The sequence below is a fragment of the Lontra canadensis genome, unplaced genomic scaffold (assembly GCF_010015895.1).
Source record: "Lontra canadensis isolate GAN:19392208 unplaced genomic scaffold, GSC_riverotter_1.0 scaffold41, whole genome shotgun sequence".
In the NCBI taxonomy this organism is placed as follows: Eukaryota; Metazoa; Chordata; class Mammalia; order Carnivora; family Mustelidae; genus Lontra; species Lontra canadensis.
In genome coordinates, this window is record NW_022631035.1 from 13,512,404 (window position 1) to 13,539,331 (window position 26,928).

Genomic DNA, 26,928 nt, shown 5'->3' on the forward strand with positions numbered 1-26,928 from the left:
AAACATCTTCAGAGGTGTCTATCTGAGTTTCAGTAATATTTTTCAATTCATTGTGGTCTTCTCAATATTTTCCTCAAAGGTATTTGAGATTCTGGGGTGCCTGGGTGGCTCAGTGGGTTAAGCCGCTGCCTTCGGCTCAGGTCATGGTCTCGGAGTCCTGGGATCGAATCCCGCATCGGGCTTTCTGCTCAGCCGGGAGCCTGCTTCTCTCTCTCTCTCTCTCTCTCTGCCTGCCTCTCCATCTACTTGTGATCTCTCTCTGTCAGGTAAATAAATAAAATCTTTAAAAAAAAAAAAAAAGGCATTTGAGATTCTAACACCAGAAAACATATCTCAGAACATCTTAGACCCTATTTAAGAACCACCACAACTTCCATATAATATGGAGATTTGGTGAAATATATATATATATACATATATATATATATATATATATATACACATATATATATATATATATATATATATATATATATATACCATCTATCCTCTTTACAGAATGGTTCTTCTAGAAATGTTCCTTTGGCAAAGCTCTTACTATATCCCACTCATGCAATGTGCATACCACCAACTGCCAACCTTCCATGAAAAATCCATAATGGGTAACATTCTCCCTTTTGAATATGGGCAGGCACTCCTTCCTACCCGTTATATAATTAGACTTGTTCATTGTATATTTATCACCTAATTCTATTCTAGGAATTGAATGTGAGAGGCGATATCTTCCCCCAGTCTTCACAGCTAGGCAGCCAAGCAGCATAAACATGACAATTCAGATGGAACATCCCCAGCTCACAGTAAAATGTACAGGGTCACAGCTGCCTTTGAAGACTGGCCCTCACGTGTTTCTAATTGTCGATGGCTATCCAGGCTCTGTTGTTGTTTTTTTTTAATATTTTATTTATTTATTTGAGAAAGAGATAGAACGAGCAGGAGAGGAGGAACGTCAGAGGGAGAAGCAGATCCCCTGCTGAGCAGGGAGCCTGATGTGGGACTGGATCCCAGGACTCCAGGATCATGACCTGAGCTGAAGGCAGTCACTCAGCCGAGGCACCCAGGCACCCCAGGCTCTGTTCTTGTTCATCAACCTTGACTGATGCATCTTGGAAGTGGAACACTTTGGCCCGCTCTTATCTCAAGCCAGGTTGCTGAAGACTCCTAGTTCCCTTGTTACAGCTGGTGTCCTTCCAGAAAGGATTGCAATTTCCTTTAATAGTTTACCAAACTTGGACTCAAATTTACAAAGGAACATGCAAGTGTGGTTTCAGCTTTCTCAACCGGTAAGTCTTACTTTCTTTATCCTAATGGATCAGGCCCATATCCCACTTATTACAGTGGCTTGCCATGTAAGTCTTATCTATTCAACAAACATACATTAAACTTTTTTTTTTTTAACAAAGTGGGGCTTAAACTCACAACCCTGAAATGAAGACCCGAGCTGAGATCAAGAGTTGGATACATGACTGACTGAGCCACTCAGGCACCCCAAACAATTTTTAAATTTTTTATTGATTTTTTTATTTTTAAGATTTTATTTATTTATCTGTCAGAGAGAGTGAAGGGGGGAGAGAGAGAGCACAAGCAGGGGGAGTGGCAGGCAGAGGGAGAGAGAGAAGCAGACTCCCTGCTGAGCAGGGAGCTGGATGTGAGACTCCATCCTAGGACCCTAGGGTCATGACAGAAGCTGAAGGCAGACCCTTAACCAACTGAGCCACCTGGGTGCCCTTATTTATCTATCTTTTAGAGAGCAGGGGGAGAAGCCCAGGGAGAAGGACAGAGAAAATCTTAAGCATGTTTTGTGCCCAGCGTGCAGCCAAACACGGGGCTCAATCTCACATCCCTGAGATCATGACCTGAGCCAAAATCAAGAGTTAGATGCTTAACCAACTGAGCTACCTAGGCACCCCAAAAGTTTTTTTTTTTTAAGATTTTTTTCCCCAAAGATCTACTTATTTATTTTAGAGAGAGGGAGAGAGGGGAGAGCGAGAGAAGGGGCAGAAGAGAGGGAAGAAGCAGACTCCCTGCTGAGCAGGGAGCCTGATACAGGGCTTGATCTCAGGACCATGAGATCATAACCCGAGCCAAAATCAATAGTTGGGTGCTTAGCCAACTGAGCCACCTAGACATCCCTTTAAAGTAAACTCTACGCCCTTCATGGGGCTCAGACCCATGACTCCTGAGATCAAGAGTCACATGCTCTACTGACTGAGCCAGTCAGGCGTCTCTGTATGGATCAAATATGCCGGCACCAGGAATATAAAGTGATTGATTCATTCACTCAAATGGCACATTTTTACTGAGTGCCTACTAAGTGCTAGGAAATGGGGACCTGTACATGAATATGACAGAGAGGGACACCTACCCTCAAGAAGTTTACAATGTAGTTGGTGAGCCTAGTTGGCTGAGCAAACAAATTTTTTTAAAAGATTTTATTTATTTATTTGACAGAGAGTAAGAGCAAGTGCTAATGAACCTCCCTGCTTGTGGCACAGGACATTTGCACTTGCTGCTGAAAATACTCTTGTCTCAGCTAACTCCATAATTAGCGCCCTCTCCTCCTTCACATCATTTACTCAAAGGCATCCTTTCAGAACAGTTTTCTATGGTCTCATCCTTACTAAAATTTCACTTATACATACATATCATCTGTTTCCTCCCTTCCTTTTCATTTCCCCCTTCTAAGCTTTTTTTTCTCCTTGCCATTTGTAATAATTTAAGTTATGAAACATGATATATATGTAATAAAACACATATTCCTGAACCCGCCACCCAATCTAGGAAATAGAACGTTATCAATATCTACTCTATAGATGGCTGCATATTTCATGAAATCCCAAAACTATAAAAAAAATCTATTACCAGTTATGGAAGAGTAAAAAAGAATGAGAAATTTCTTTGCGCACTGATAAGGAATGATTTACAAGACATATTACTTAAGTGAAGAAAGCAAAGGGCAGAACACTGGAAACACCATGCCATCATTTATGTAAAAGTGGGAGGAGAAAACATGTATACATACATGACTTGTGTATGTAGAAAATCTATCTGAAATGGTACATAAGAGTTGTTCACATTGATCATCTCTGGGAAGGAGACCAAGGTAGCTGGAGATAGGGAGGGGAGACTTTCTATACTGTATACCCTTTTTATGTTTGGAATTCTGTGAACATGAAACCTAATGTCTTCATTTACAAGGGCTACCACAACAAAGTACCACAGAGTGGTGATTTAAACATCAGAAATTTATTTTCTTGCAAGGGATCCTAGAAATCTGAGATCAAGGTGTTATCAGGGTTGGTTTCTTCTGGCCTCTCTCCTTGGCTTGTAGATGGCCAACTTCTCCCCATGTCTTCACATGACCTCCTCTCTGTGGGTCTGTGTCCTATAATCTCTTCTTCTCTCCCCTCCCCCTCCTTCTTCACCTACTCCTCCTTCTTCTAAATCTCCCCTTCTTAAAATAAAACCAGTCATATTGGATCAGGACCCACCTTAATGACCTAATTTTACCTTAATGATCCCTTTGAAGGCTCCATCTCCAAATACAGTCACATTCTAAGGGACTGGAGGCTGGGTCTCCAACATACTGATTTGGTTGGGGTTGAGGGATGGTTCAGCCCATAACACCTATCAAAAGAAAAAACAGAAAATTTAAAATCTATCTCTGGGGGCACCTGGGTGGCTCAGTTGGTTATGTGTCTGCCTTCAGCTCAGGTCATGATCCCAGGGACCTGGGATTGAGTCCCCCATGTCTGGCTCCCTGCTCAGTGGGGAGTCTGCTTCTCCCTCTCCCATCGCCTCTCCCCCTCCTTGTGCTCCCTCTGTCTCTCTCTTTCTCTTAAATAAATAAATAGATAAATAAATAACAAAACCACAGTGGGGCAGATATATGAGTAACTAGGCCATCCCGGTACTGGATAACACCTGTTACAATAACATGGGAGCACTGAATCATTTAATCCAATCCCAGAGAATTGGGGAAGACTTCCTGGAGGAGGAGAAAATGTGTAGGCTGGGATCAAACCGCGGGCAACATGTACCAAACAACTTTCAGTAGAGAGGCTGATTAATCCTCCAGGGAGGAAAAGGAAGGTTTCACAGAGGCCAAGATGGGCTGAATCTCAGTGTTTCTCCTCTAACCAAGAAAGGGGCCACAAATTCAGAGTCAAATTCTTTGGCAACTCTGAAAAGTAACAGTGTTAGCCTTATTAAAAACATACAGTATTGGCGCGCCTAGGTGGCTCCGTCGTTAAGCGTCTGCCTTGGGCTTGGGTCCTGATCCCAGCACCCTGGAATGGAGCCCTACATCAGGCTCCCTGCTCAGCAGGATGCCTGTTTTCCCTCTTCCGCTCCTCTTGGTTGTTGTGTTTCCTCTCTCGCTGTCTTTCTCCGTCAAAAAATTAAAATCTTTAGAAAAAAAACAAAACAAAACAAAAAATGTACAGTATTGGGGCACCTGGGCAGCTCCGCTGGTTAAGAGACTGCCTTCAGCTCAGGTCATGATTCTGGAGTCCCGGGATCGAGTCCCACACAGGGCTCCCTGCTTAGCAGGGGGTCTACTTCTCCCTCTGACCCTGACCCTCTCATGTTCTCTCTCATTCTCTTTCTCAAATACACAAAATCTTATTTTTTTTAATTTTATTTACTTATGACAGAGAGAGAGAGCGAGCGAGAGAGGAAACACAAGCAGGGAGAGCAGCAGGGGAGAAGCAGGCTTCCCCCTGAGCAGGGAGCCAGACATGGGGCTCGATCCCACAATGCTGGGATCATGACCTGAGCCAAAGGCAGACGCTTAAGGACTGAGCCACCGAGGTGCCCCCAAATAAACAAAATCTTAAAAAATAAAAAAAGAACCAAAAAACCCCATACAGTATTTGGCAGCCCTAGGTGGCTCAGTGAGTTAAGTGTCTGACTCTTCGACCCCGGGTCTCGATCTCAGGGTTGTGAGTTCAAGCCCAGTGTTGGGCTCCACGCTGGTTGTGGTGCCTACTTAAAAACAAAAAAACAAAATATGGCATTTGATTTCAATAACTATTCTTTTTTCCAGTGTTGTAGCCATAAAGAATCTCCACACACAAGGGGATCCGATCTGTGTGGCTGCTTAAATCTTGCCATGTGATGTAACACAGGGTACGGGTTTGTTTAGTAATTGTTGAGATGGTTTCTCCTTAAGAGCATGAACTATTCATCTTTAAAAAAAAAAAAAAATTTACATTACAAGTGAAATCAATCACGTTACGTTAGATATCTCGGGAGCGGGGGTGGTAGCAATCTCTCCCAGAAATGCTGTCTCGCTAAAAACTGCCTGAGGGCACCGACACTTCGACTTCACCTTCCACCTGACAAGTTCTGATTAGGGGGAGAGCGCTTTGCCCGCTGGCTCGGGGACCAAAAGGAGCCCGAGACAAGCTGGCAGGTCCGAAAGGCCACGGATTCTAGAGCTCCACGGAAGGTTCCGAGAAGCAGGGGGATGAGGCTTGTCACTTAAGTACAGCACTTTATCAAGAGTTTATCTGAAGAGGGACATTTCTTTTCTTTAGCTCAGTGTTTCTTGAGGCCGTGGCAAGAATTCCCAAAGAGTTCACTTAAAATGACAAAATAGAACAAACCAAAAAGGAGCTTATTTATATTTGCCTGCTTGCCACGCCCACCCTTCAGCCTCTCAAATCCTGGCCTGAAAAGTGCGCCGCGGCTGAAGCGACTGCACGTGACAGGTAAGACATTCCCAGGCCCGCCCTTCCCGTCTCCGGAGGAGTACATCCGGGACTCCGGGGGGCGTGGCTAGGAGGAGGAGTCTAGAGGCAACGTCCCGGCTCCGCCCAGCCGGCGGTGCCCACCGCCAGGCACGCCGGCCGCGCTGTCCACGCCCGCCAGAGGTCGCCCGCTCAGCAAACAGGGTTCTTATTTGGCAAGTGTCCGCCCAGTCGGGCTCCTAGTTCTCGCGAGAGAAAGCGCAAAGCCTGCCGGGAGGGATGAGCTGCAGTCCGTAGGTTTGCCCAAAATGGCAGCCTTGGAGGAGGGGTTCACGTTGTCTGCGGTACCCTTGGGTGCCGGGCCTCACGGACTCCTAGGCGTGGAGCAGAGCGACAAAGCAGACCAGTTTTTAGTGACGGACGGCGGCAGGACCGTCATCCTCTATAAGGTGAGGGTGATGTGGTCGGAGAGCGCCCGCTGAGGTCTCGCCCCTTTCTGAGCACAGAGCCACAGCTGCAGGTTTCTCACAGCTTCAGAGAGAGATCGTCGAGCGGCTTATTGGAGAGCTGGCTTGGCCTCTTCGGGACGCTGAATGAGGTCTAAGTGTAGGACTCGGTTGTTTTTCTGGAGAGAGAGAGAGACATCTTTCCGACTTTCAGGCGGCGGAGCGTCTGAGTGCACGTGGGTTAGACGCAGAAAGGAAAGGAAAACCTGGGCTTTCGCTTCGCATCTCCCGGTGATGGCCTTAAGATCCCCTCCCGGGTTTTCAGTTACTCTCGCTGCCCGCAGAAGGGTTGAACAGAGATCGGGCGGGAGAGAGTGACTGGCAGCGTGGGAACAGTGGTTTAACTTTGTGCCCATACACTTTCCCCCTCTCTTTGGGGGAAAAGTTTTGCGCATTGTTTTGCTCGTTTGATTTCTTAGTAGCTTGACGCAATCCTGATTCCGAGTGAGCTGTCAGTTGCCAACTAACTATCCGCTGTAAATCCTGGAGTTGAGTCCTTGGCAGGCTCTATAGGTCCCGCCCCCTTTTTATCCAAACTCTTCACTCAAGACTCCTGAGCAGTTTTGCTTTTAGTAGTCTCGTACAAAGTAATTATTTTTATCTGGACTGCTGAACATAGTTTCCCGTGTCTTTAAGAAGCTAACTATCTACTTTGAAGTTTTGGGAACAGGTTGCCAACATTCCCTGTAGCGTTTGCCGGTGTTGACTCTTTCTGATGACACTGTTGGTTTTTACCTCCACCGTCGGGTGGTCTTAAAATTTACAGTGACTGGAATTGGCATGATCCCAGGTATACCTGCTCAGTTTCCCATGCCCTGTTCAAAGACACAGGGGAATCCCATTTTTTAAAATGTACTATTTACTAAAAAGTGTTGTTAATTTACTTTTCTCTTTTAGTAACTTAGTTACATTTTCATTTTAATTAATTTTTTAAAGTTTTTTATTTTTTAAAGAAAATTTATTTGAGAAAGAGGGAGAAGCAGACTGCTGCTGAGCTGGGAGGCTGATGAGGGGAGCGGGCGGGTCATCCTGGGGACTCCAAGATCATGACCCCAGCCAAAGACAGAGGCTTAACCAATTGAGCCACCCAGGCACCCCAAGTTTTTTGGTGTGTGTGTGTGTGTGTGTGTGTGTGTGTGTGTTTTAAACATTTTATTTATTTATTTGATGGAGAGAGAGACAGCAGAGAGAGACTGTGAGATCGGGAACACAAACAGGGAAGTGGGAGAAGGAGAAACAGGCTTCCCGCTGAGCAAGCCTGATGCTGGGCTCGTATCCCAGGGTCCTGGGATCATGGCCAGAGGCCGAAGGCAGACTGTTAACAACTGAGCCATCCAGGCACCCTGGCACCCCAAGCTTTTTATATGTGTAGTAAAATACAACATGCAGTTTACTGTTAATTATTTTTTTAGTATACTGTACAGTGTATTATGTTTATGTTGTGCAGCCTTCACACCATCCGTCTCCCAAACTCTTCATCTTGAAAAACTGAAATAAGCAGTAACTCCCCATTCCCCCAGCCCCTGACACCACCATTCTACTTTCTGGCTTAAAGTGGAATTGTACAGTGTTTGCCTTTTTTGTGATTACTTACTTTTTTACTTTAGGAAATTTATTTTTCTTTAATATATTTTTAAAGATTTTATTTATTTATTTGATAGATCACAAGTAGGCAGAGAGGCAGGCAGAGAGAGAGAGGAGGAAGCAGGCTCCCCGCTGAGCAGAGAGCCCGATGTGGGGCTCCATCCCAGGACCCTGGGAGCATGACCTGAGCTGAAAGCAGAGGCTTTAACCCACTGAGCCACCCAGGCGCCTCACTTTAGGAAATTTATTAAATGTTATTATTTTAATTATTATTTTCTTTGTCTTGATTGTAAATTTAATTGCTCTAATATCTGAAATTGAGTTTTTGAATATTGCATGTTGCCTTGATTTTACTAGGTTTCTGATCAGAAACCCTTGGGAAGCTGGTCGGTGAAACAAGGTCAAATTATAACATGTCCAGCTGTATGCAACTTTCAAACTGGAGAGTATATTGTTGTACATGATAATAAGGTGAGTTTTAAAACTTTTTACATAATGTATGCAACAAATCAAATGTCAATTTATGTGTTAAATGTAAGTGGAAATTGGAATGCTTTTTTAACTTGTGCGTATTGATTTAAGGTTTTGAGAATATGGAGTAATGAAGACGTAAACCTGGATAAAGTATTTAAAGCTACAGTAAGTCTTTGGATTTTTTTTTTTTTTTTAAGATTTTTATTTATTTGAGAGAAAGAAAGAGAGCACAAGTGGGGAGAAGGAGAAGCAGCTCCCGGCTGAGCAGGGAGTCTGATGCGGGGCTCAATCCTAGGACCCCACAGTTGTGACCTGAGCTGAAAGGAGACACTTAACTAACTGAGCCACCCAGGCTCACATATTAGTCTTTGGATTTACTAGTGTGTCTGTTAGCTTATTGGTGAGATGCAATAATTTGTAATGTAGTATTTTGTTTATCTTAGTATATCTGTGAAAGTGAGCATAAAAGTTATATCAGCTTTTCATTCTAGTTATTTTCTAGTGTATCTTGGAACACATCTTAGTTCATTAATGTGTTAGAAAATAGAAACTTTATTATTACATGAGATTAAGGATTTAAATAATTCCTGAATGGTACTTCCATGAGTTTAGATGTTTATGATGTGTCCCTTGTGAGAACTTCACTGTGCCCTTTCTTAAAATAGTTAGAACAGACCCTGCTGATTTTATTATATATCTTAAGAGTGTACAGAATGCAGTAAGAACGAACCTTGAGTATCTGTGCCTTTTCTACTAATGACCTAAGTGTGTGTGTGTGTGTGTGTGTGTGTGTGTGTGTTTAAAGATCTATTTATTTATTAGAGAGAGAGAGAGCACGTGCAAGTGGTCAGGGGTGGTGGAAGGGAGAGAGAGAATCTCAAGCAGACCCCTCTGAGCATGGAGCCAGAGACAGGGCTGTATTTCACCACCCTGAGATCATGGCTTGAGCCGAAATCAAGAGTCATAAGCTTAACAGATCAAGCCACCCAAGCACTCCTAACCTAAAGTGTGTTTATTAACTTTTCTTACTTAAAAATGAGGGTCTCAAACTAGGGTAACCTTGAAAGTTCTTTCCAGTTCTAAATGTCTAACTAAATATAATTGGTAGATTTTAGAAGTGGCACATGATAGAACTGATTGAGATGTAATGACAGTTACCACTTGGACCCTTGAAACTTCTAGCTAGCTAACTGTTGTCTCCTGGCCCCAGTCTTTTTATTCACCTTGCAGTAACATGATCCTTAATTTTACAGCGGAGTTAACTTCTTTTCTTGGGCTTACAGGCTGTAGTTGTAATTATGACATCAGTCTTTAGCCCCAGAACTGCTTAAAACTGCATTAGTGGTGTCATTTATACCTCTCCCCACCTTCAAGTTTTGAGAGCCAGGTGGTAGTCAAAATAAAAGGATAAACCAAAAATGCATAAAAATGACGATTTACGGTTGGCTCAGTTAGTTAAGTGTCAGACTCTTGATTGAGGCTCATGTCATGATCTCAGGGTTGTAGGATCAAGCCCCACATTGGACTCTGCTCTCAGTACAGAGCCTGCTTGATTTCTGTTTCCCTCTCCCTGTGCCCCTCCCTCTGCTCACTCATGCTCTCTCTAAATAAATAAACAAAATCTTCAAATAAATAAATAGATATCTTATAAAGTGATGACTTAAGGGTAAAGCAGGGGACGGGGTAAATGGTATAGGAGCAAAAGGTTTCTGTATGTATTTTATGTTATACATTTGACTGTGGAGCCATATAAAGCTGAATCAAAATGAAAACAAGTCAGTTCTTAAAAATAAACTTTCTGTAAATGTCCTTATTCTCTTAGGGAGCAATTGTTTTAGAATAAAAACTAATGCATTCTTACTTTCTTCTAGTTGTCTGCTGAGATACATAGGATACATTCAATACAAGGGGCAGAACCCTTAGTGCTCTTCAAGGAAGGTGCTGTTCGTGGCTTAGAGGCCTTGCTTGCAGAGCCCCAGCAGAAAATTGAAACTGTTATCTCTGATGAAGAAGTGATTAAGTAAGTTCCAATACTTGTAAGTGAATTTTTTCCATAATAAAAATGTACTGTGCATATTTTTATAGCATTCTTTGCTTTGTTCAAAAGTATTTTGGTTATAAATACAGTAAAAGCTTAATTAAAAACCATTTATATGCCATTGACCAAATTAGCATCCTCCAAAAGCCTCTGGAGTGATCGGTGATTGCAGAGACTGTATAGGTATGTGAGTCCTGTTTTGATGACAGAAGACTGTATTGGAGTTATTTGAAGATGATGTGGGTAGTGCCATGAGCCCAAAATCTCTCCCTGTTAAATTGCCCTGACTGCCAAGGTCAGAACCCTTACGCCTGAGGACAAGTATAGTTTGTTGTTAGTGACATGATGATAGTCCTTTGAGCACCCTGCTTTCCTAGATTCTGGTATAAAACTGGGAAAATGACTCTCAAATGATAGAAGGAAATTTCATGGTTTCACATTTCTCTAGTCCCCATTTTTAAGATTTTATTTATTTATTTGTCAGAGAGAGAGATTTTGTACAAACAGGGGGAGTGGCAGGCAGAGGGAGAAGCAGACTCCCCGCTGAGCAGGGAGCCGGGTTCAGAGCCTGATCCCCGGACCCTAGGATCATGACTTGAGCCGAAGGTAGACACCTAACAGAGTGAACCACCCAGGTGCCCCTCCAGTCCCCATTATTTTATCACATTTTCTATTTAGTTAACTTGTTGCCTCTCCTGGTCCACTTGATGCAAGCTAAATTTCTAAAAGTCAGAAGGAAGCCTTGTATTTAGTGAACAATGTAGACAATGACCAGGTGTATCTTGGACTGCTCTGTTGAATGGCTCTAGCGTATGAGCAACTGTGTTTGGAGGAAATCTTCAGGAAAAAGGGAAATAGGTAGAGGATATGAGTTCTAGTGGCCACTTTGCCAGAATTTGGCTATGTAGCCTCAGTTACAAGCCCTTTATCTTCCTGTGCCTCCTCTCCAGGCAGGTGAGATCCTAATGTTTTCCTCATAGCACTAGTCCTAAAAGTGACTGAAAAGGAACGGGAAGGGGAGGAGTCAAATAAGTTGAATAACACTGCCTACTGTCACACACCCACCCCTTTGGAGCTTTACAATTCACATTGTCTTTAAAGCTCTAGGAAGTTAAGCAACTTGCATTTAATCCAGAGATTCATTTGGCAGAGAAATACTTACTAATTCTCTGTGAAATGTATTTTGAAACACTGAATTAAGTTCTCTGACATCTCTTTGACTCTAAAAAATTATAGAAGATATCCTTTGAAATTTAGCTTGATAGGTTTCTCTCAGCTGGTGATTTGGCATTTTATAAATTTTCTTCCTATTTTTTTTAGGTGGACAAAGATTTTCATGGTATTTAAGCATCCTGTTCTAATTTTTATTACTGAAAAAGTAAGTGGTATCTTTAATTCCTGGCCTATTTTGTGACATTTCAAATTCACATACATTATTTTTAAACTAAAAATGGGCTTTAGTATTTCTCTCAGAAGATTTTTTTATTGTATATCTTTTTTAAATACTAAAAAATCTTCTAGTTACAATGAAATATTTTTTAGAACAATTTTACTTTAATTGGATGAGAGGTTTTTAAGCACTCATTAAAGTAATTAGGAGGGTGACAACTGGCTTTAACATTTAAATATAATTGGGAATTATATTTAATTGAAATTAAATTAAATTATATTTAATTGAAATTATTTAATTGAAATGGGAATATTTTTAAATAAAATAACCTTTTTATGTGCAGCATGGAAATTACTTTGCTTACATACAAAAGTTCAACTCACATACCTTAAGCAAATACACGCTCTTACTTGGACAAGAAGAAAAATCTGTTATACAGAGTTTCAGCGCATCTGTGGATCGGAACTTCATCTCTTTGATGTCATTAAGTAAGTATTTTTCTTCAAACTTACAGAGATTATAAATAAAGGATGGTGGGTTTTCTGAGTTAGCATCTGAGGTTTTTTGCAGTTTTCTATTGTAGCACTTCCCTTCCTGTGCTTCTTTCCAAGCATTTGTGCCTTCACTTTTTGCACTTTGCCATATCTGTCATGCATTACATCACTGGTTCTCTGCAGCTAATTTTTATATCCTAAGATTTATCAGGGCGCCTGAGTGCTCGGTCCATTAAGTATTTGCCTTCAGTTCAGGTCACGATCCTGAGGTCCTGAGACCTCCCAGTCCTGGGCTCCCTCCTCAGCAGAGAATCTGCTTCTCCCTTTCTCTCTCCCTCTTCCTCTCCCCCTGCCTATGTTTGCTGTCTCTCTCTTTCAAGTAAATAAAATTAATTAAAAAAATAAATTAACTATAAATATATATATACACACACATATATATATAAAAAGCAGTAGTAACATAATACCAATAAAAAAAGGAAAAATCCTTTTTTATTTTTATCATCATAAGGCTAGGTTCTTTGATACTGTAAGTAGTGAAGCATAAAATAACTAAGGCGGCCCTCGTTGGCTTAGTCCGTTAAGCGTCTGCCTTCAGCTCAGGTTGTGGTCCTGGGGTCCTGGGATCGCGTCCCACCTTGGGATCTCTGCTCACCTGCTTCTCCCTCTCCCTCTGCCTGCTGCTCTGTCTACTTATGCTCACACACACACGCACACACTCTCTCTGTCAAATAAATAAATAAAAACTTTAAAAATAAGTAAATAAATAATAAAATAACGAAGGTTGGTATTGAGTGACCCTTCTAGTTCTCTTTTCTAGCCTTAAGATTTAGGGGACCCTTCTTTGAACGATGGTGGAGGCAGGTGAGTTAATGGAATCTAGCAAAGTATTCGTGGCCTATGCCATCCAGCATTTTATAGATTTGTTGATCCCTTGTAGATTATCTGTATCTAATGGTCTAAAGCATAACCCCAATCTTAGGTGACTAAGAAACTAAGTGACTAAGTCACTAAGGTGACTAGGAAAAAGAAAAATGCCTTTGTGGTGTCCTCTTTATCCTGCCCTTTATGGCTCCTCTTGAAGTTCTTTTGAGAGAATTAAGGGAGGAAAGAACAAGGACAATATTTTCATAGTATGACAATTTAAAAATCTTAATATCTTTTTTTTATTGGTTTCAGAGGTAGAATTTAGTGATTCATTAGTTGCACATAACACCCAGTGCTCATTACATCAAGTACCCTCCTTAATGCCCAACACCGAATTATCCCTTCCTCCCACCCCAGTTAAAAAATCTGTGAGATTTTTTAATGTGCAAATGTTTGCAACGGCTATTAAGAAAAAGTTCCCATCATTTATTTTATCTAGAAGGTCTTTGGAATTCGCTTAATGCCTTTGCTTAAGAGGGACAGGTTTTCTTATAGTTTAATCTGTAATATATACTTAGTGATTTGGTTTGGTTTGGTTTAGATTTTTTTTTTTTTTAAGATTTTATTTATTTATTTGACAGAGAGAGATCACAAGTAGGCAGAGAGGCAGGCAAAGAGGGAGAGAGGAGGAAGCAGGCTCCCCGCTGAGCAGAGAGCCTGATGCAGGGCTCGATCCCAGGACCCTAAGATCATGACCTGAGCTGAAGGCAGAGGCTTAACCCACTGAGCCACCCAGGCGCCCCTAGTTTGGTTTTTTAAGTAGGCTTCATGCCCAGCATGGGGCTTGACTTCACAACTGAGATTAAGAATTGCATACTCTACAAACTAAGCCAGCCAGGTGCCCCAGATACTCTTATTGCTGAATGAAAGTTTATGAGTTAAGTTTTAGCTTACTGAATGAATACTGTAATAAGGGAATCTGAACCAAAGGTCATAAAATCTTCCTGTAGCATAACTAGAACCACAATAAAATTGCCAAAATTCCATTGACAAGCCAAAAAACAGCAATTTCATATGGTTTTCATATGAGATTATTATTCATAATTAATGTTGAATGTGAGGTATATCCTTTTAGTGACTAGATTGTCTATATTCCTGCAGTTCCCTCGCATATCTAAGTTATAATGAGTATTTAGCTGTTGTGACATTTCTTACTGAGAGATTTAATAATAATATTCCTCCCTCAAGTTTAGGTTTGTAGTACAATTTAAAGGAAAGTATAGAGTGGTATGATTTTGAATCTGTTTATTTTTCTAGTTGTATCCGATATGAAATTGATAGAACTTACAAACAACCTAGTACTTTGAACTGTAACAGATACAAAGCTGTCCTTTATCTGATATAAACAAATACTTGTTTCCAACAGGCTCTGATGGATGTATATATGAAACCTTGGTACCAATACATCCACGTGACCCAGAGAAAGATCAGAGGGTGGTTAGATCACTGTTGCTCAAGACTGTGGTGTCTGGTGATGCTCGAAATGGTGTTGCACTCACTGTCCTGGATCAAGATAATGTAGCGGTCCTAGGACCACCGCTGCCGTCTTCCAAGGGTGACTGAAATCTGATCCATTAAGAAGTCCTTTGGATTTTTCCTTCAAAGTGTGCCTTTTAATCTTTTTCTTTTTTATTTATTATCACCCATTAATTTTCTTTAGCATCATAATCAAATTATTTTTGTAGCTTCCTAACTCTCCTTGAATAGGTCTTTGATTTCATCTTACATTAGTTACTTTTTTTAAGTTTGTTTATTTATTTGTGTATTTACTTATTTACCTATTTATTTATTTTTACTTATTTCTACACCCAACACTCAAAACCCTGAGATCAAGAGTCACATAACTCTGTTGACTGAGCCAGCCAGGTGCCCCGTCTTTTAGAAATACTACTTGTATCACTACCGTGCCTGTGACTAATGTCTTAAAGGAATAAAAACTGCCAATATCTGTGCCATCCCATAGGCATTTGATCATCGGTAAGCCTTGTAGGGATTCGAATTCATAGCCTTTCAGCAGAAAGGAAGTCCACTAGACTTGGACAACCTGATATTCAGGGACTGCTAATAGGCTTTTTCATCTCTGACATCAGAGCATCATTCTCCTTTCCACCTCATCTTGCTCCCAGATAACCCCTCCACACACACACAGACTTACTGTCTATCACAAAAAATACATTTGTTCTGGCCAGTGTGAGATTAGGGTCTTTCAGGCAACACTATGAAACTCAGAATCTTTTGTCTAGTATTAAGGTCTCTCCATAGTCTAGACCTCATCCACTCTTTCCAGTCTCTTTTCTCAGTTTCTGAGCAAGAATCCTTTGATTTATTCATCCCAGGCTTCCTACTGACTGTACTCTTAACCTCTCCATCGTAGTCTGTGTACTTTGTTCTTACGTTTCTCCCTCTTAAGATAGGAGCTACTAGTTACAGCACAGCTATCCTGCGCAGGGCATTTTATGTATATTATCTTTTTTTTTTATTATGTATATTATCTTGTTTGTATCATTTAATCTTTCAGCAACACTAGGAAACAAAGTAGTTACTAACAGCAGTCCTGTTTTACAAGTCAGCAGACAGGTATTGGATAACTAAGTAGGGTGACCCTTTTTACCCAGGCCACAGACCTTACTGATCTCCAGTCCTGGCGCTTTGTCACTTTACCATGCTGTGCTTCTCTCGCCCCTACTGTCATCCCTCTTCTGGGTCCTGCTCTAACCACCAAAGCCCGGTAACTACTGTTAGAGCTTCCTGTGGCTCTTTCTACACATGGGTACAAGCACATGTGTACAAGCAAATACTACTACTTATTTTTCTTTTCTCTTCTTTTTACATGTATAGTAGCAAACCATTCACACTTGTGCACCTTATTTATTCACTTACTGAGGGATCATAGAGCCCTTTCCATATCAACATTTATTACTAATTTATTATTATTGTTATTATTAACACTTTATTTTTTTAGAGCAGTTTAAGGTTCACAGCAAAATTGAGGGGAAGGTATGTAGATATCCCATATGCCCGCTGCCCTCACCCATGTCCACTTCTTGTCATAAGATCTCATTTCCTTGAGTTTCTGTGGCAATCACTGTCTTCATTACTCATTTTATACCTAATAAAACAAGACTTACATGCTTAACTGTGAGTCTCCCTAATCTCCTCACTTCCTTCCCCATCACCCTCAGCGTCACATGTTTATATGTGGTACAACTCTGAATTTGTCTGTCTGTCTTTGTAGAATGCGTCTCCATATGGAACACAAAATTTCAAACACTACAGACTTCCAAAGAACTACCACAGGGGACAAGCGGTCAAGTAAGTTTTTGGTTTTGGGGATTTTCAAATTTAGTTACTTTTGTGCATGATAAATACAGTATAAAGGAAGGGACTTCATATTTTAATAATTTAGCAGTTTTTGATTAAATTGAGAAAATAATTTTTACTTGCAAGATTATATTTAATTTGGTTATTGTTTCAATTTTTGTTAAGTTTGTCACTTTCAATTATAGGCAGTTTTATTTCATTTTATTTATTTATTTATTTTTTTATTTTATTTTAAAGATTTTTATTTATTTATTTGACAGAGAGAGATCACAAGTAGGCAGAGAGGCAGGCAGAGAGAGAGGAAGGGAAGCAGGCTCCCTGCCAAGCAGAGAGCCCGATGTGGGGCTTGATCCCAGGACCCCGGGATCATGACCTGAGTGAAGGCAGAGGCTTAACCCACTGAGTCACGCAGGCGCCCCATATAGGCAATTTTAGATCAAGGAAGAACAATGAGCAAATAAAACGTAGCTGCTCTTTGGTTTGAAGTTTTTACTTTTTTTTTTTTTAAGATTTTATTTATTTATTTGATAGAGATCACAAGTAGGCAGAGAGGCAGGCAGGTGGAGGGGGAAGCAGGCTCCCCGCTGAGCAGAGCGCCTGATACGGGGCTCGATCCCATGAGCCTGAGATCATGACCTGAGTTGAGGGCAGAGGCTTAACCTACTGAGCCACCCAGGTGCCCCTTTATTATTATTTTTTTAAGTATTCTCTATATTCAGTGTGGGGCTTGAACTCAAAACTTCGAGACCAAGAGTCACATGCTCTACTGACTAAGCCAGCCAGGAGCCCCATTCCAGTTCCACTTGTATTTTGAACCATACACCAGGGCTGTTACTTTTCTTAGGAAATTAGTCTTTTAGGTTACATGGTAAACATTATCATGGAGTTACATAAGGATTATTTTTTTAAGATTTGTTTCTGTATTTATTTGAGAAACAGAGACAAAGAGAGGGAGGGCAGGCACAAGCACGGGGAGGGGCAAAGGGAGAGGAGAGAGAGAATCTCAAGTAGACTCCCCGCTGAGTGCAGAAGCCACTACGGGACTCCATCCCAGGGTCCTGAGATCATGACCCGAGCTGAAATGAAGAGTTGGATGGTTAACTGACTGAGCCACTCAGGCGCCGCTTACATAAGAATTATTGAAGAGTTTAAATGTTAGCCAGCCAGACCAAACTTCTGAGGCAGGGGTCCTTGTCTATTTTGTTACCCATCTTTTCTTCAGTGTCTATCAAAGGTGCCCATAAGGATTGGTTGTTTGGTGAATGCATTTTAATATATAAGTAAAATGTAATCAAGGTAATGTGATGTTAAGATAGTTGTAATTAGAGCATAAGGAGTCTAGATTTCACAGCATGCAATATGATTTTATATTGAAATAAATAATAACAAAATTAACCACTTACAGTTCTACCACTCTAACAAACTTGTTTGATTTCCATGTTCCTTTAAGCTTTTTGTTCATATATCCATCTTACATTTTACCGTTTTCAAAAGTGGAGTGATAAGATAGAAACAATGTTAGCAGCAGCCCTTTCTCCCCATGGGTGCTGTCCCCGTGCTTTAATAAAAATCACCTTTCTGCACCAAAACAAAAACAAAAACATTAAATTCTGCTTTTATCACCTAGCACATCATTAACAGAGTACCCTGTTACAGTACCCTTGGTAATTATTACATTAATAGGTGTATAACAGTGGCAATATTACTTTTAAATAATTATTTTAAATGCATATGTTGATCACATTTTTTAGGAGTAAAGCGTATCCTTCAAATTATGCTTTATTCAGACGTGGGCAAAAATAAGAGCTGTGTAAACCTCAGTAGGTTGTACATGGGAGATTATTCTGGAAAGTTGCTTAACTTTGTTTTGTCATTTTTTTTTGTTATATTAAGATTCCTCATACCGTAAGTTATTGTTATAAATGCAGCTCAGATCTTAGAAGTGGAAAAAAAAATTGCTTACTTTTTTTCTTTTTAAAAAGATTTTATTTATTTATTTGACAGAGATAGAAACAGTGAGAGAGGGGATACAAGCAGGGTAAGTGGGAGAGGGAGAAGCAGGCTTCCTGATGAACAGGGAGCCTGATACGGGGCTCAATCCCAGGACCCTGGGATCATGACCTGAGCCTAAGGCAGATGCTTAATGACTGAGCCACCCAGGCGCCCCTGCTTACATTTTTTATAACATTTTTTTGTAGCTCTGGTATTATGGGGAAAATTTATTTGTGCTGCATGGAAAATTTCTTACGGTGATTCCGTACAAGTGTGAAGTATCTTCATTAGCAGGTGCTCTTGGAAAACTCAAGCATAGTCACGATCCAGGTAGGAACTTCCGTTTGTGGTTTGGTTTTGGTTTTGTTTTTTAAGTAACCTCTATATCCATTGTGGGTCTTGAACCTGAGATCAAGAGTTGTATGCACTACTGACTGAGCCAGCCAGGTGCCCCAGGACCTTCTGTTTTTTTACTAAGATAAACCATTTTATTAACTTCCAGTTTGATGTAGATTTCTACAACCATCAGTTTGCAGAACCTGTTTTTGATGTTGAAATTTGCCACGATTATTGAAGTTTCCTTGACCCAGGTGTCTGCCTTGGGAACAGTCTCCATTGCAGATGCTGCTGCAGACTGAAGATCTAAACACCAGGGTTCTGACATCAGGGACAGTGGGAGAGTCCAGACAAAATGATTAATAGTTTTACCCTTCCAGGCTTATCAGTGGTCTCCTCTCTTGGCTTAATGTTACTGGCACAGAGCTTTATACTGTATTATGATGTACTGATCTGGAGTTCTCAAGGGAATTCAGTGATCTTTAAACAGTGATCTTAAACTGTGCGCAAATGGTCATTTTTTGTTCTTTGGTTGGCAAAATACACTAAGTCAAAAAATTCCAGAAATTGTATGCTTTGTGTTTTCTTAGACACTCAGACTGTGCCTCACTTTGTAAACTGGGAAACATCTCGGGGACATAGATTTGGATCCCAGAACTCAGAGCAGTCGAAGAGAATTGTAAGTTTGGTAGTTGAAATAGAAATGTTAATGCAAATGTTGGTCGGGGGGGAGAAAGAAAAAAAGAAAAGGTTGAATTACGTTAATGATTCACATCTGTACAATGCTTATAGCTTTGATCTTTCTTTTTTTTTTTTAATTTTTATTTATTTGACAGATCACAAGTAGGCAGAGAGGCAGGCAGAGAGAGATGGGGAAGCAGGCTCCCTGATGAGCAGAGAGCCCGATGCGGGGCTCAATCCCAGGACCCTGAGATCATGACCTGAGCCTTAGGCAGAGGCTTAACCCTCTGAGTCACCCAGGCACCCTTGATCTTTTTTAAAAAGATTTTGTTGAGAGAGAGCGCGCGCACGCATGTGCATGTGACCCACGGGTGGATGCTGTGGGAGAGGGAGAAGCAAACTCCCCACTGAGCAGGGAGCCCAATGTAGGACTCGATCCCAGGACCCTGAGATCATGGCCTGAGCTTAAGGCAGACACTCAATGACTGAGCCACCCAGGCGCCCCTATAGCTTTGATCTTAATGACAGAGCAATTTGAATCTTGAACCCACTAACCTGACATCTTTTATCCAGAAATGACATGTGTAGTATAGTAGTTAATTATTATGGGCAATGTATGTTTAAGACACAGATATGAAAATGGGCAGTTTGCAATTAATAATAATGCCTTCCTGAGAGTAGAGATTTTGTGTTTAAGAAACAAATACATTAAAAGTCTTAAAGGTATTTAAATTAGTTGCAATAAATCTACTTTTCACTATAACCAAATTAAAATAGTTTAAAAAGTTTTTGATTAGAGCATACATATGCTATTCTAGACTCTTTAGGACACCTTATATTCTCCTAAATATATTTTGGATCTTTGGCATTGTTTTGAGATCCTCATTAATTTACTTAATTCCAGTTAAGGAGAAGAAAAACTGAAGTGAGTGTACAGAATCCAGCATCCAAACAACTTCTGTCTGCTATAAAGGTAAATACAGTATTAAAAATAGCAAAAATCAGCTCAAGTGGTTAAAAGAAATCCCATCTACTTTCATTCGTTCTTACTTTTATGATCATTTTTTTTTGTATCTGTAGCTAACAGTTGTGTAGTACGTTAAGATTGTCAGAGCTATCTAGTACTTTGGCTTATTTGACTTTTACTAAGTATTTTGTGAGGTCAGTGTGATGGTGGCAGCCTCATCACTACCTCTTTCCCTTTGCATTGAATATGTTTGTAACTGAGCCTCTCAAAGAATTTGATTTCTAAACTCTGGCATTGTGTTCCGTTTTGTGTTTTGTAGTTTGTCTTTGGGCAGTGAGTTGCAGCATGAACTCCAGTTTCGCAGGATTGCATGAATACTGTTAATGATTTAAGAAAATGTTGAGCTAGTGACTTTAAAGTTCAGAGTGACTTTAATGTACCAGACTGAACTGTCTTACTTCTGCCCTTTCAGAAAGATTCAGAAAAACACATTGAAGAAGAACTATGTAAATTTTTGGCTATTAAGCCAACACCTGACTTTAATACTATTATTGGAGACATAGTATCAGAACTCCTGGGAAGACACAAAGCAGAACCATCATTTTATCCCCGGAACTCCTTGATGCAGCTTATCCAAACACACGTGCTTTCTCATAGGTAGGTGTTTCCGTATACCACGCTTGACATGCAGTAACTTCTTTGACCTTGTTTTTTACTAATTTTCATACTCTGAAAAAGCTTATACAGTATTTGCACTTGAGATTTTTCTTAATACACCAGAATGATTCATGTTTTTTTGTCTTAGCTTATGCCCTGGCTTGATGGAGGCTGCCTTAGAAAAGGCAGATGTACAGATGTTACAGCTTTGTCTACAACAGTTCCCTGACATTCCTGAGTCAGTCACTTGTGCTTGCTTAAAAATTTTCTTGAGGTAAGTTAGAAGCTGAAGGTCCTTTTTCATTACTGCATTTTTAATCTTTTACATTACTTGATTTCTGAAACTTTGAATGCCTACAAAATGAACATTTGTCCAGCGAGATCATGCAGTGATTAGAATTCATTTCTCGCTTTCAATTAACACGATAGCATTAGTGATGGCAGTCTTCAAGAAGCAGAAATCAATATGGAATCAGTTTCTGACTATAGTGATTCTGTGCAAGAGGAGAAAATGGAAGAGCAAACAGAAGTTCTTCACAATGGCTTCAATGCTGAAGAAGAAAACTGTGGTAACTGTGATCGGGAGTTAAACAAAAAGCCTCAGGATGCAGCAGAGGAGACCACGTCGTGCCCTGTGATACCAAAGAGAGCAGCTCTGCTGTATCCTTTGAAATAATTTCCCCCGCATTGTCTCTTTCCCTACACTCAAGTGCTGAGCAGCAACTAGGGAGTAAATAGATCATTTCAGTAGTTTTCTGTTTTTCATTTTTTTTCAGTTTCTGCTGGAAAATGGAGTACAGTCAGTGCTCTATGCAAACAGCTTTCTTAAACCTGATTTAAGAAGCTTTGTGAAGGCAGAAACTTCATTGATTCTAAAAATTAATATTCTGGATAAATACCAATTACAGGAGTGAAGTATCCCAAATGACCTCTGGTATTTATGAGAAAGTTCAGTGGTAGAACTCTTTGAGAAAAGTAACACTTATTACAAATTTAGAAGAGATATCACTGGGGAAAGGAGTTACTCATAATTTCAGTGGAAAAGCCTTTATTGATTGAAACAAGGTTTTCCTTTAGTCCTAAGTAGAAATGCAATTCTTCATTCGGCTTACAGCGAAATGTTTCTTCTGCCTCACTTGAAAGACATTCCAGCACAACATGTCACTGTAAGTGTTCTTAGCATCCTGTATAATTTTATTTCTGCTTTATTTATTTTTTTAAAGACTTTATTTATTTGAGAGAGAGAGCATGCATCAGATGGGGGAAGGTCAGAGGGAGAAGCAAACTCTCCACTCTCCGGGGAGCTTCATGCGGGGGGTGGAGGCGGGGGAGGCTTGATCCTTGGGCCCTATGATCATGACCTGAGCTGAAGGCAGACACTTAACTGACTGAGGCACCCAGGCACCCCTTATTTCTGGTGTACATTTTCCTGCTTAACTCTAACCAGCTTTAGGGCATTTTTGAAAGGTTATCAGGTTCTTTCATGTGAATAAGAGGTTTCCCAGCCCCACCCTGAAAAATAGTGCCTAGGAGACAGTAACTTTTGGTTGGCAGATCTTAGCATATTCCTGGTGCCAAGCCTGAAGGCCAGGTTAATCCATCTATGTTAAAAGCAAGTGTCTGGCTGGCTCAGTTGGCAGAGCATGTGACGCTTGCTTTCAGGGTTATGAGTTTGAGCCCATGTTAGGTGTAGAGATTATTTTAAAAATACATATATACATACATAGATACATACACATTTTGGGTGTTTAGTTGTTGTTGTTGTTTTTCTTTAAGTAGAAACTGAAAGTTGCTGAGAGATGGATTTTCTTTTCTACTTACTACTTAAAAACAGAATAAGCTCCCCAGCCACCCCTCCCAAACCAGATGAATTCCTCATGGATGGCAAAGATTGCCTTTTATTCATTTTTGTGTCCCCAGGTGTCCAGCATATTTGTTTGATGTATAACTAAACTCAGTACCTTCTTAATTTTTTTTGGCTCTTTGTTGGCTTTATATAGAGAGAACATTTTTCTATCAAGGTGATAAATTGTCCTTTTTTCCCCTACCCAGCTATTTCTCCAGTATTTGTATTTCCTTTATCTGAAGTGTAGTGAAAATGCTACTATGACTCTTCCTGGGCTACACCCTCCAACCCTGAACCAAGTAAGATCATCTTCTTTTCAATTTATTGTTTTACTTTTTATTTTAATTCAACTATAGATAACATACAGTATTATACTAGTTTCAGGTATACAGTATAGTGATTCAGCCCTTAACAACATCCAGTGCTCATCATGATCAGGGAGCTCTCTTATTCCCTTTCGCCTGTTTACCCCATCCCTCCACCTGCCTGCCCTCTGGTAATCAGCGGTTGTTCTCTCTAGTTAAGAGGCTGTTTTTTTGGTTTGTCTCTTTTTTCTTTGTTCATATGTTTTGTAAATTCCCTACATGGGTGAAATCATGTGAAAAAGATTGAGTTATGCTTGTGAAATAAGTGTAAATCGAAGAAGAGTGTTTTTTATACTGGTTAGAAATTACTCCATTTCTAAACTTAAATGTTTAGATTTTAGTAAACAAGACTAATTTTTATAACTGATATAATTCTGGACTTTGTAAAATGAATTAAGCTGAAATTAAATTTAAAATCTTATTTTTCCTTTTCCTGTTTGTCTTCAGATTATGGATTGGATATGTCTACTTCTGGATGCTAACTTTACTGTTGTTGTGATGATACCAGAAGCAAAAAGGCTACTGTTGAGTCTTTACAAGTTTGTGAAATCCCAGGTGTGTGATTATTTGATACATACCGAGTTTCATTAGTACCCAAGTTATCACTTAAATTATAATTTATTCTTAAAATTTTTATCTTGGAATAGTTATAAGTGGTCATGGAGGATTTGTACTTGTAAAAGTTATGGTAAAAGTTACTCCGAAACTTTTTTCTTTAGGTTTGCATTTGTTCCGAGCTCAACAAGATTGAAGTAAGTTTTCGTGAGCTGCAGAAATTAAATCAAGAAAAGAACAATAGAGAATTATATTCAATTGAAGTGCTGGAACTCTTCTGATATAACCAGTTCTCCTTCACAGACGTTTTATGAGCCTCTTTTATCTGATTTCTTCCTGCTCATCCAGGCAAGGGATGTGTTTTGTTTGTGACTCTCGCTGTCAGTGACAAGAGAAATGTGTCAGCTAGTACCTGGGCCGTCACTTATGGATGCTTCTGGGTTGGACTGTAGGTTTCACATGAACCTATTTTAGTTTATAGACATTGGTGGGGAGAGGTTCCGAAGCTTTTTTTAAATATGTAACTGAGCTGATTTTAAGTAAACTTATTTGTGTATTGATAAAAATCTAATTTCTTACCATGTTTTTTGATTAGTTTTTCATTTAGTTAAAGAAAAAAAAATCACCATAGAAACGGTGATTTTAAGAAAAATGTAGTTTTATCAGAGTCAGAAGCTGTCCCAGTGCGTCTAAGCTCTTGGGTGACAAAGGAGGTGAATTCTTTAAGCAGGGTGGGGAAGGGTCTTCATACAGACATATGGTTCTCTTCTGCCACTTCCGTCTGTACTTTACCTGCTTCCACTTACGTTCTTTACATGCTCAGGTGTTGAACAATACCTCATTCTATTTATTATATCTCAGATTATCTTCATGATTAGTTGGTAATTTAGGTTTCTCTTCTGAAAATAGTTTTTTATAGGTTGACTGACCATAGAATTTCCCGTTTTAATTCTTTGGATTTAGGGCAAGTGAGGGACTTTATGTAGACAAAATGGTATTTTTTTGTTTCTTGAAAAGAAACTAAAATTTATCTTTGATAAAAGTGAAATAATTCTTTCAGGTGATGAATAAGATCTCTATAAATAACTTGAAACACTTCTGAGCTGTGCAAGTCTCTGTTAAGTAAATCGTTTTGAAACCTGTTTTAACTTGAAGGGTTAGAATATGTTAAAAACAAAAATTCCTGTAAATTCTAGTGCAGAAATGCAAGTTCCAGTGTGATTGTAGAGATCAGCGTTACAGAATCCCAGCTACTTAACATAATTTGCATTGGAGAAAGGCTTCATTTTAGGCTGGCATTCTCGGTACACTTTAGTTACAACTATGGCAGATAACAGACCGCTGCTGCTTCTCAGTCTGCTAAATCTGTCTTTAATCCTGAGAGAAAAGATTACAAGGGTAACCCTGTATATTAATTGTCACGTTCACTTCGTACAATAGGACTTCTTGCTCAATTTAAAGTGATAGTTACTTCTCAGCAGAAGGAAAAATGCAGGCTTTCATAGTAGTTTCTGTATATGTCCTTATAAAAATAAATATTGGTTCTTTTACAGTCTTTATTGTGAAGTTTAGTAATTTGGTTGTAAATATGGAAACATTGCTGATGCTCAATATAAGTACAAAATTAGATTGCCTACAGTCTGAGTCACTAAATTTAGAAATAAGGTTTTATAAGGACATATAGAAAACTTTTTTTATTGAAGTACAGTTGACAGCAGACTCTTACTCTTAAAGTCTGAGTCCTTCAAACCAAGGATTGTGTCTTACCCTTTCTGCACTCTAAACATAGGACCACAGGCACATAATTAGTGTTCAGTAAATGGTTATTGAATAAAGTTATTGAATAATGGATCTTATCTGTCCAGCTATAGGGTAACAATTCTGAGGGTTTGCAGTAATCTTTCTGGAAAATAAATCTATCTGTGTTCACTACATATAGGCAGTGTACCTTTTTCCTCTATCCTTTTTTTTTTTTTTTTTTTTTAAGATTTTATTTGTTTGAGAGAGAGAGCAAGCATGGGGGGATGGGGCAGAGGGAGAAGCAGACTCCTTGCTCAGCAGGGAGCCCGATGTGGGGCTCTATCTCAGTACCCTGGGATCATGACCTGAGCTGAAGGCAGACACTTGATGACTGAGCCACGTAGGCACCCCTAGTCCCAAAATAGTTTTAAGAAAAACCAGTGAACACCTATTTATTCTTTTTTTTTTTTTTAAAGACTTTATTTATTTGACAGAGAGATCACAAGTAGGCAGAGAGGCAGGCAGAGAGAGAGGGGGAAGCCGGCTCCCTCCTGAGCAGAGAGCCGGATGCAGGGCTTGATCCCAGGACCCCGGGACCATGACCACTGAGCCACCCAGGCGCCCCAATTCTTTTTTTTTCTTTTTTTTTTTTTTTAAGATTTTATTTATTTTATTTGACAGAGATCACAAGTAGGCAGAGAGAGAGAGAGGAGGAAGCAGGCTCCCCCGCCGAGCAGAGAGCCCGATGTGGGGCTCGATCCCAGGACCCTGGGATCATGACCTGAGCCGAAGGCAGAGGCTTTAACCCACTGAGCCACCCAGGCGCCCCAGGCACCCCAATTCTTGACTTAAATTTACCTATTGGTAACATTCTGCCATGTTCCTTTCACCACTGTCCATATATTTTTTCTTTCTTTAATGATCATTTGAGAGTTATTTACAAACATCCAGATTAATCCCTTAATTCAGTTTAATCCCATAAATACATCAGTTTAATCCTCTAAAGCAAGAGCATTATTTTACATGACCACAATGCACTTACCAAATTCAGGTAATTAATAGTAATACAGTACTGTTTGGAATGATGACAGTCCTTTAGATTTCCATAATTGCCTCAGTAATGTACCTAGAGCTGGACTTTTTCCTCCTAAAATCCTTTTCAAGGATATTGTGTTGTATTTAGTTTTCATATTTCCTTAACCTCCCTAGATAATTGCCTTCTTGAGGAATCTAGGCCGTTTATTTTGCTGAATGTCCCTCAATTTGGATTTGTCTTATTTTCACATGATCAGATTCAGATTAAACATTTTGACAGGGGATGCTGCAGAGATAATACAGCAGGAGGAGGCATTGATGCAACTTACC

The 26,928-nt window shown here is 40.0% G+C and overlaps 1 protein-coding gene across 2 annotated transcripts; it reads left to right on the forward strand.

The window, feature by feature from the left end:
* The first annotated feature begins 5,957 nt into the window (after window positions 1–5,957).
* NOL11 (nucleolar protein 11) lies at window positions 5,958–24,435 on the forward strand. Of its 2 annotated transcripts, none has more exons than XM_032870809.1 (18): window positions 5,958–6,139; window positions 8,138–8,251; window positions 8,363–8,419; window positions 10,126–10,274; window positions 11,613–11,670; window positions 12,026–12,170; window positions 14,470–14,658; window positions 16,339–16,415; window positions 18,623–18,746; window positions 19,343–19,431; window positions 20,338–20,406; window positions 20,873–21,057; window positions 21,206–21,331; window positions 21,487–21,717; window positions 22,142–22,223; window positions 23,110–23,202; window positions 23,716–23,823; window positions 23,988–24,435. In XM_032870809.1, the coding sequence occupies exons 1-18, from the start codon at window positions 5,999–6,001 to the stop codon at window positions 24,102–24,104; spliced, it is 2,154 nt and encodes a 717-aa protein (XP_032726700.1). In that variant the 5' UTR covers window positions 5,958–5,998; the 3' UTR covers window positions 24,105–24,435. The 2 variants fall into 2 exon arrangements, with proteins under 2 accessions (XP_032726700.1, XP_032726701.1); XM_032870810.1 differs by having other exon boundaries at window positions 22,145–22,223.
* The last annotated feature ends 2,493 nt before the right edge of the window (window positions 24,436–26,928 follow it).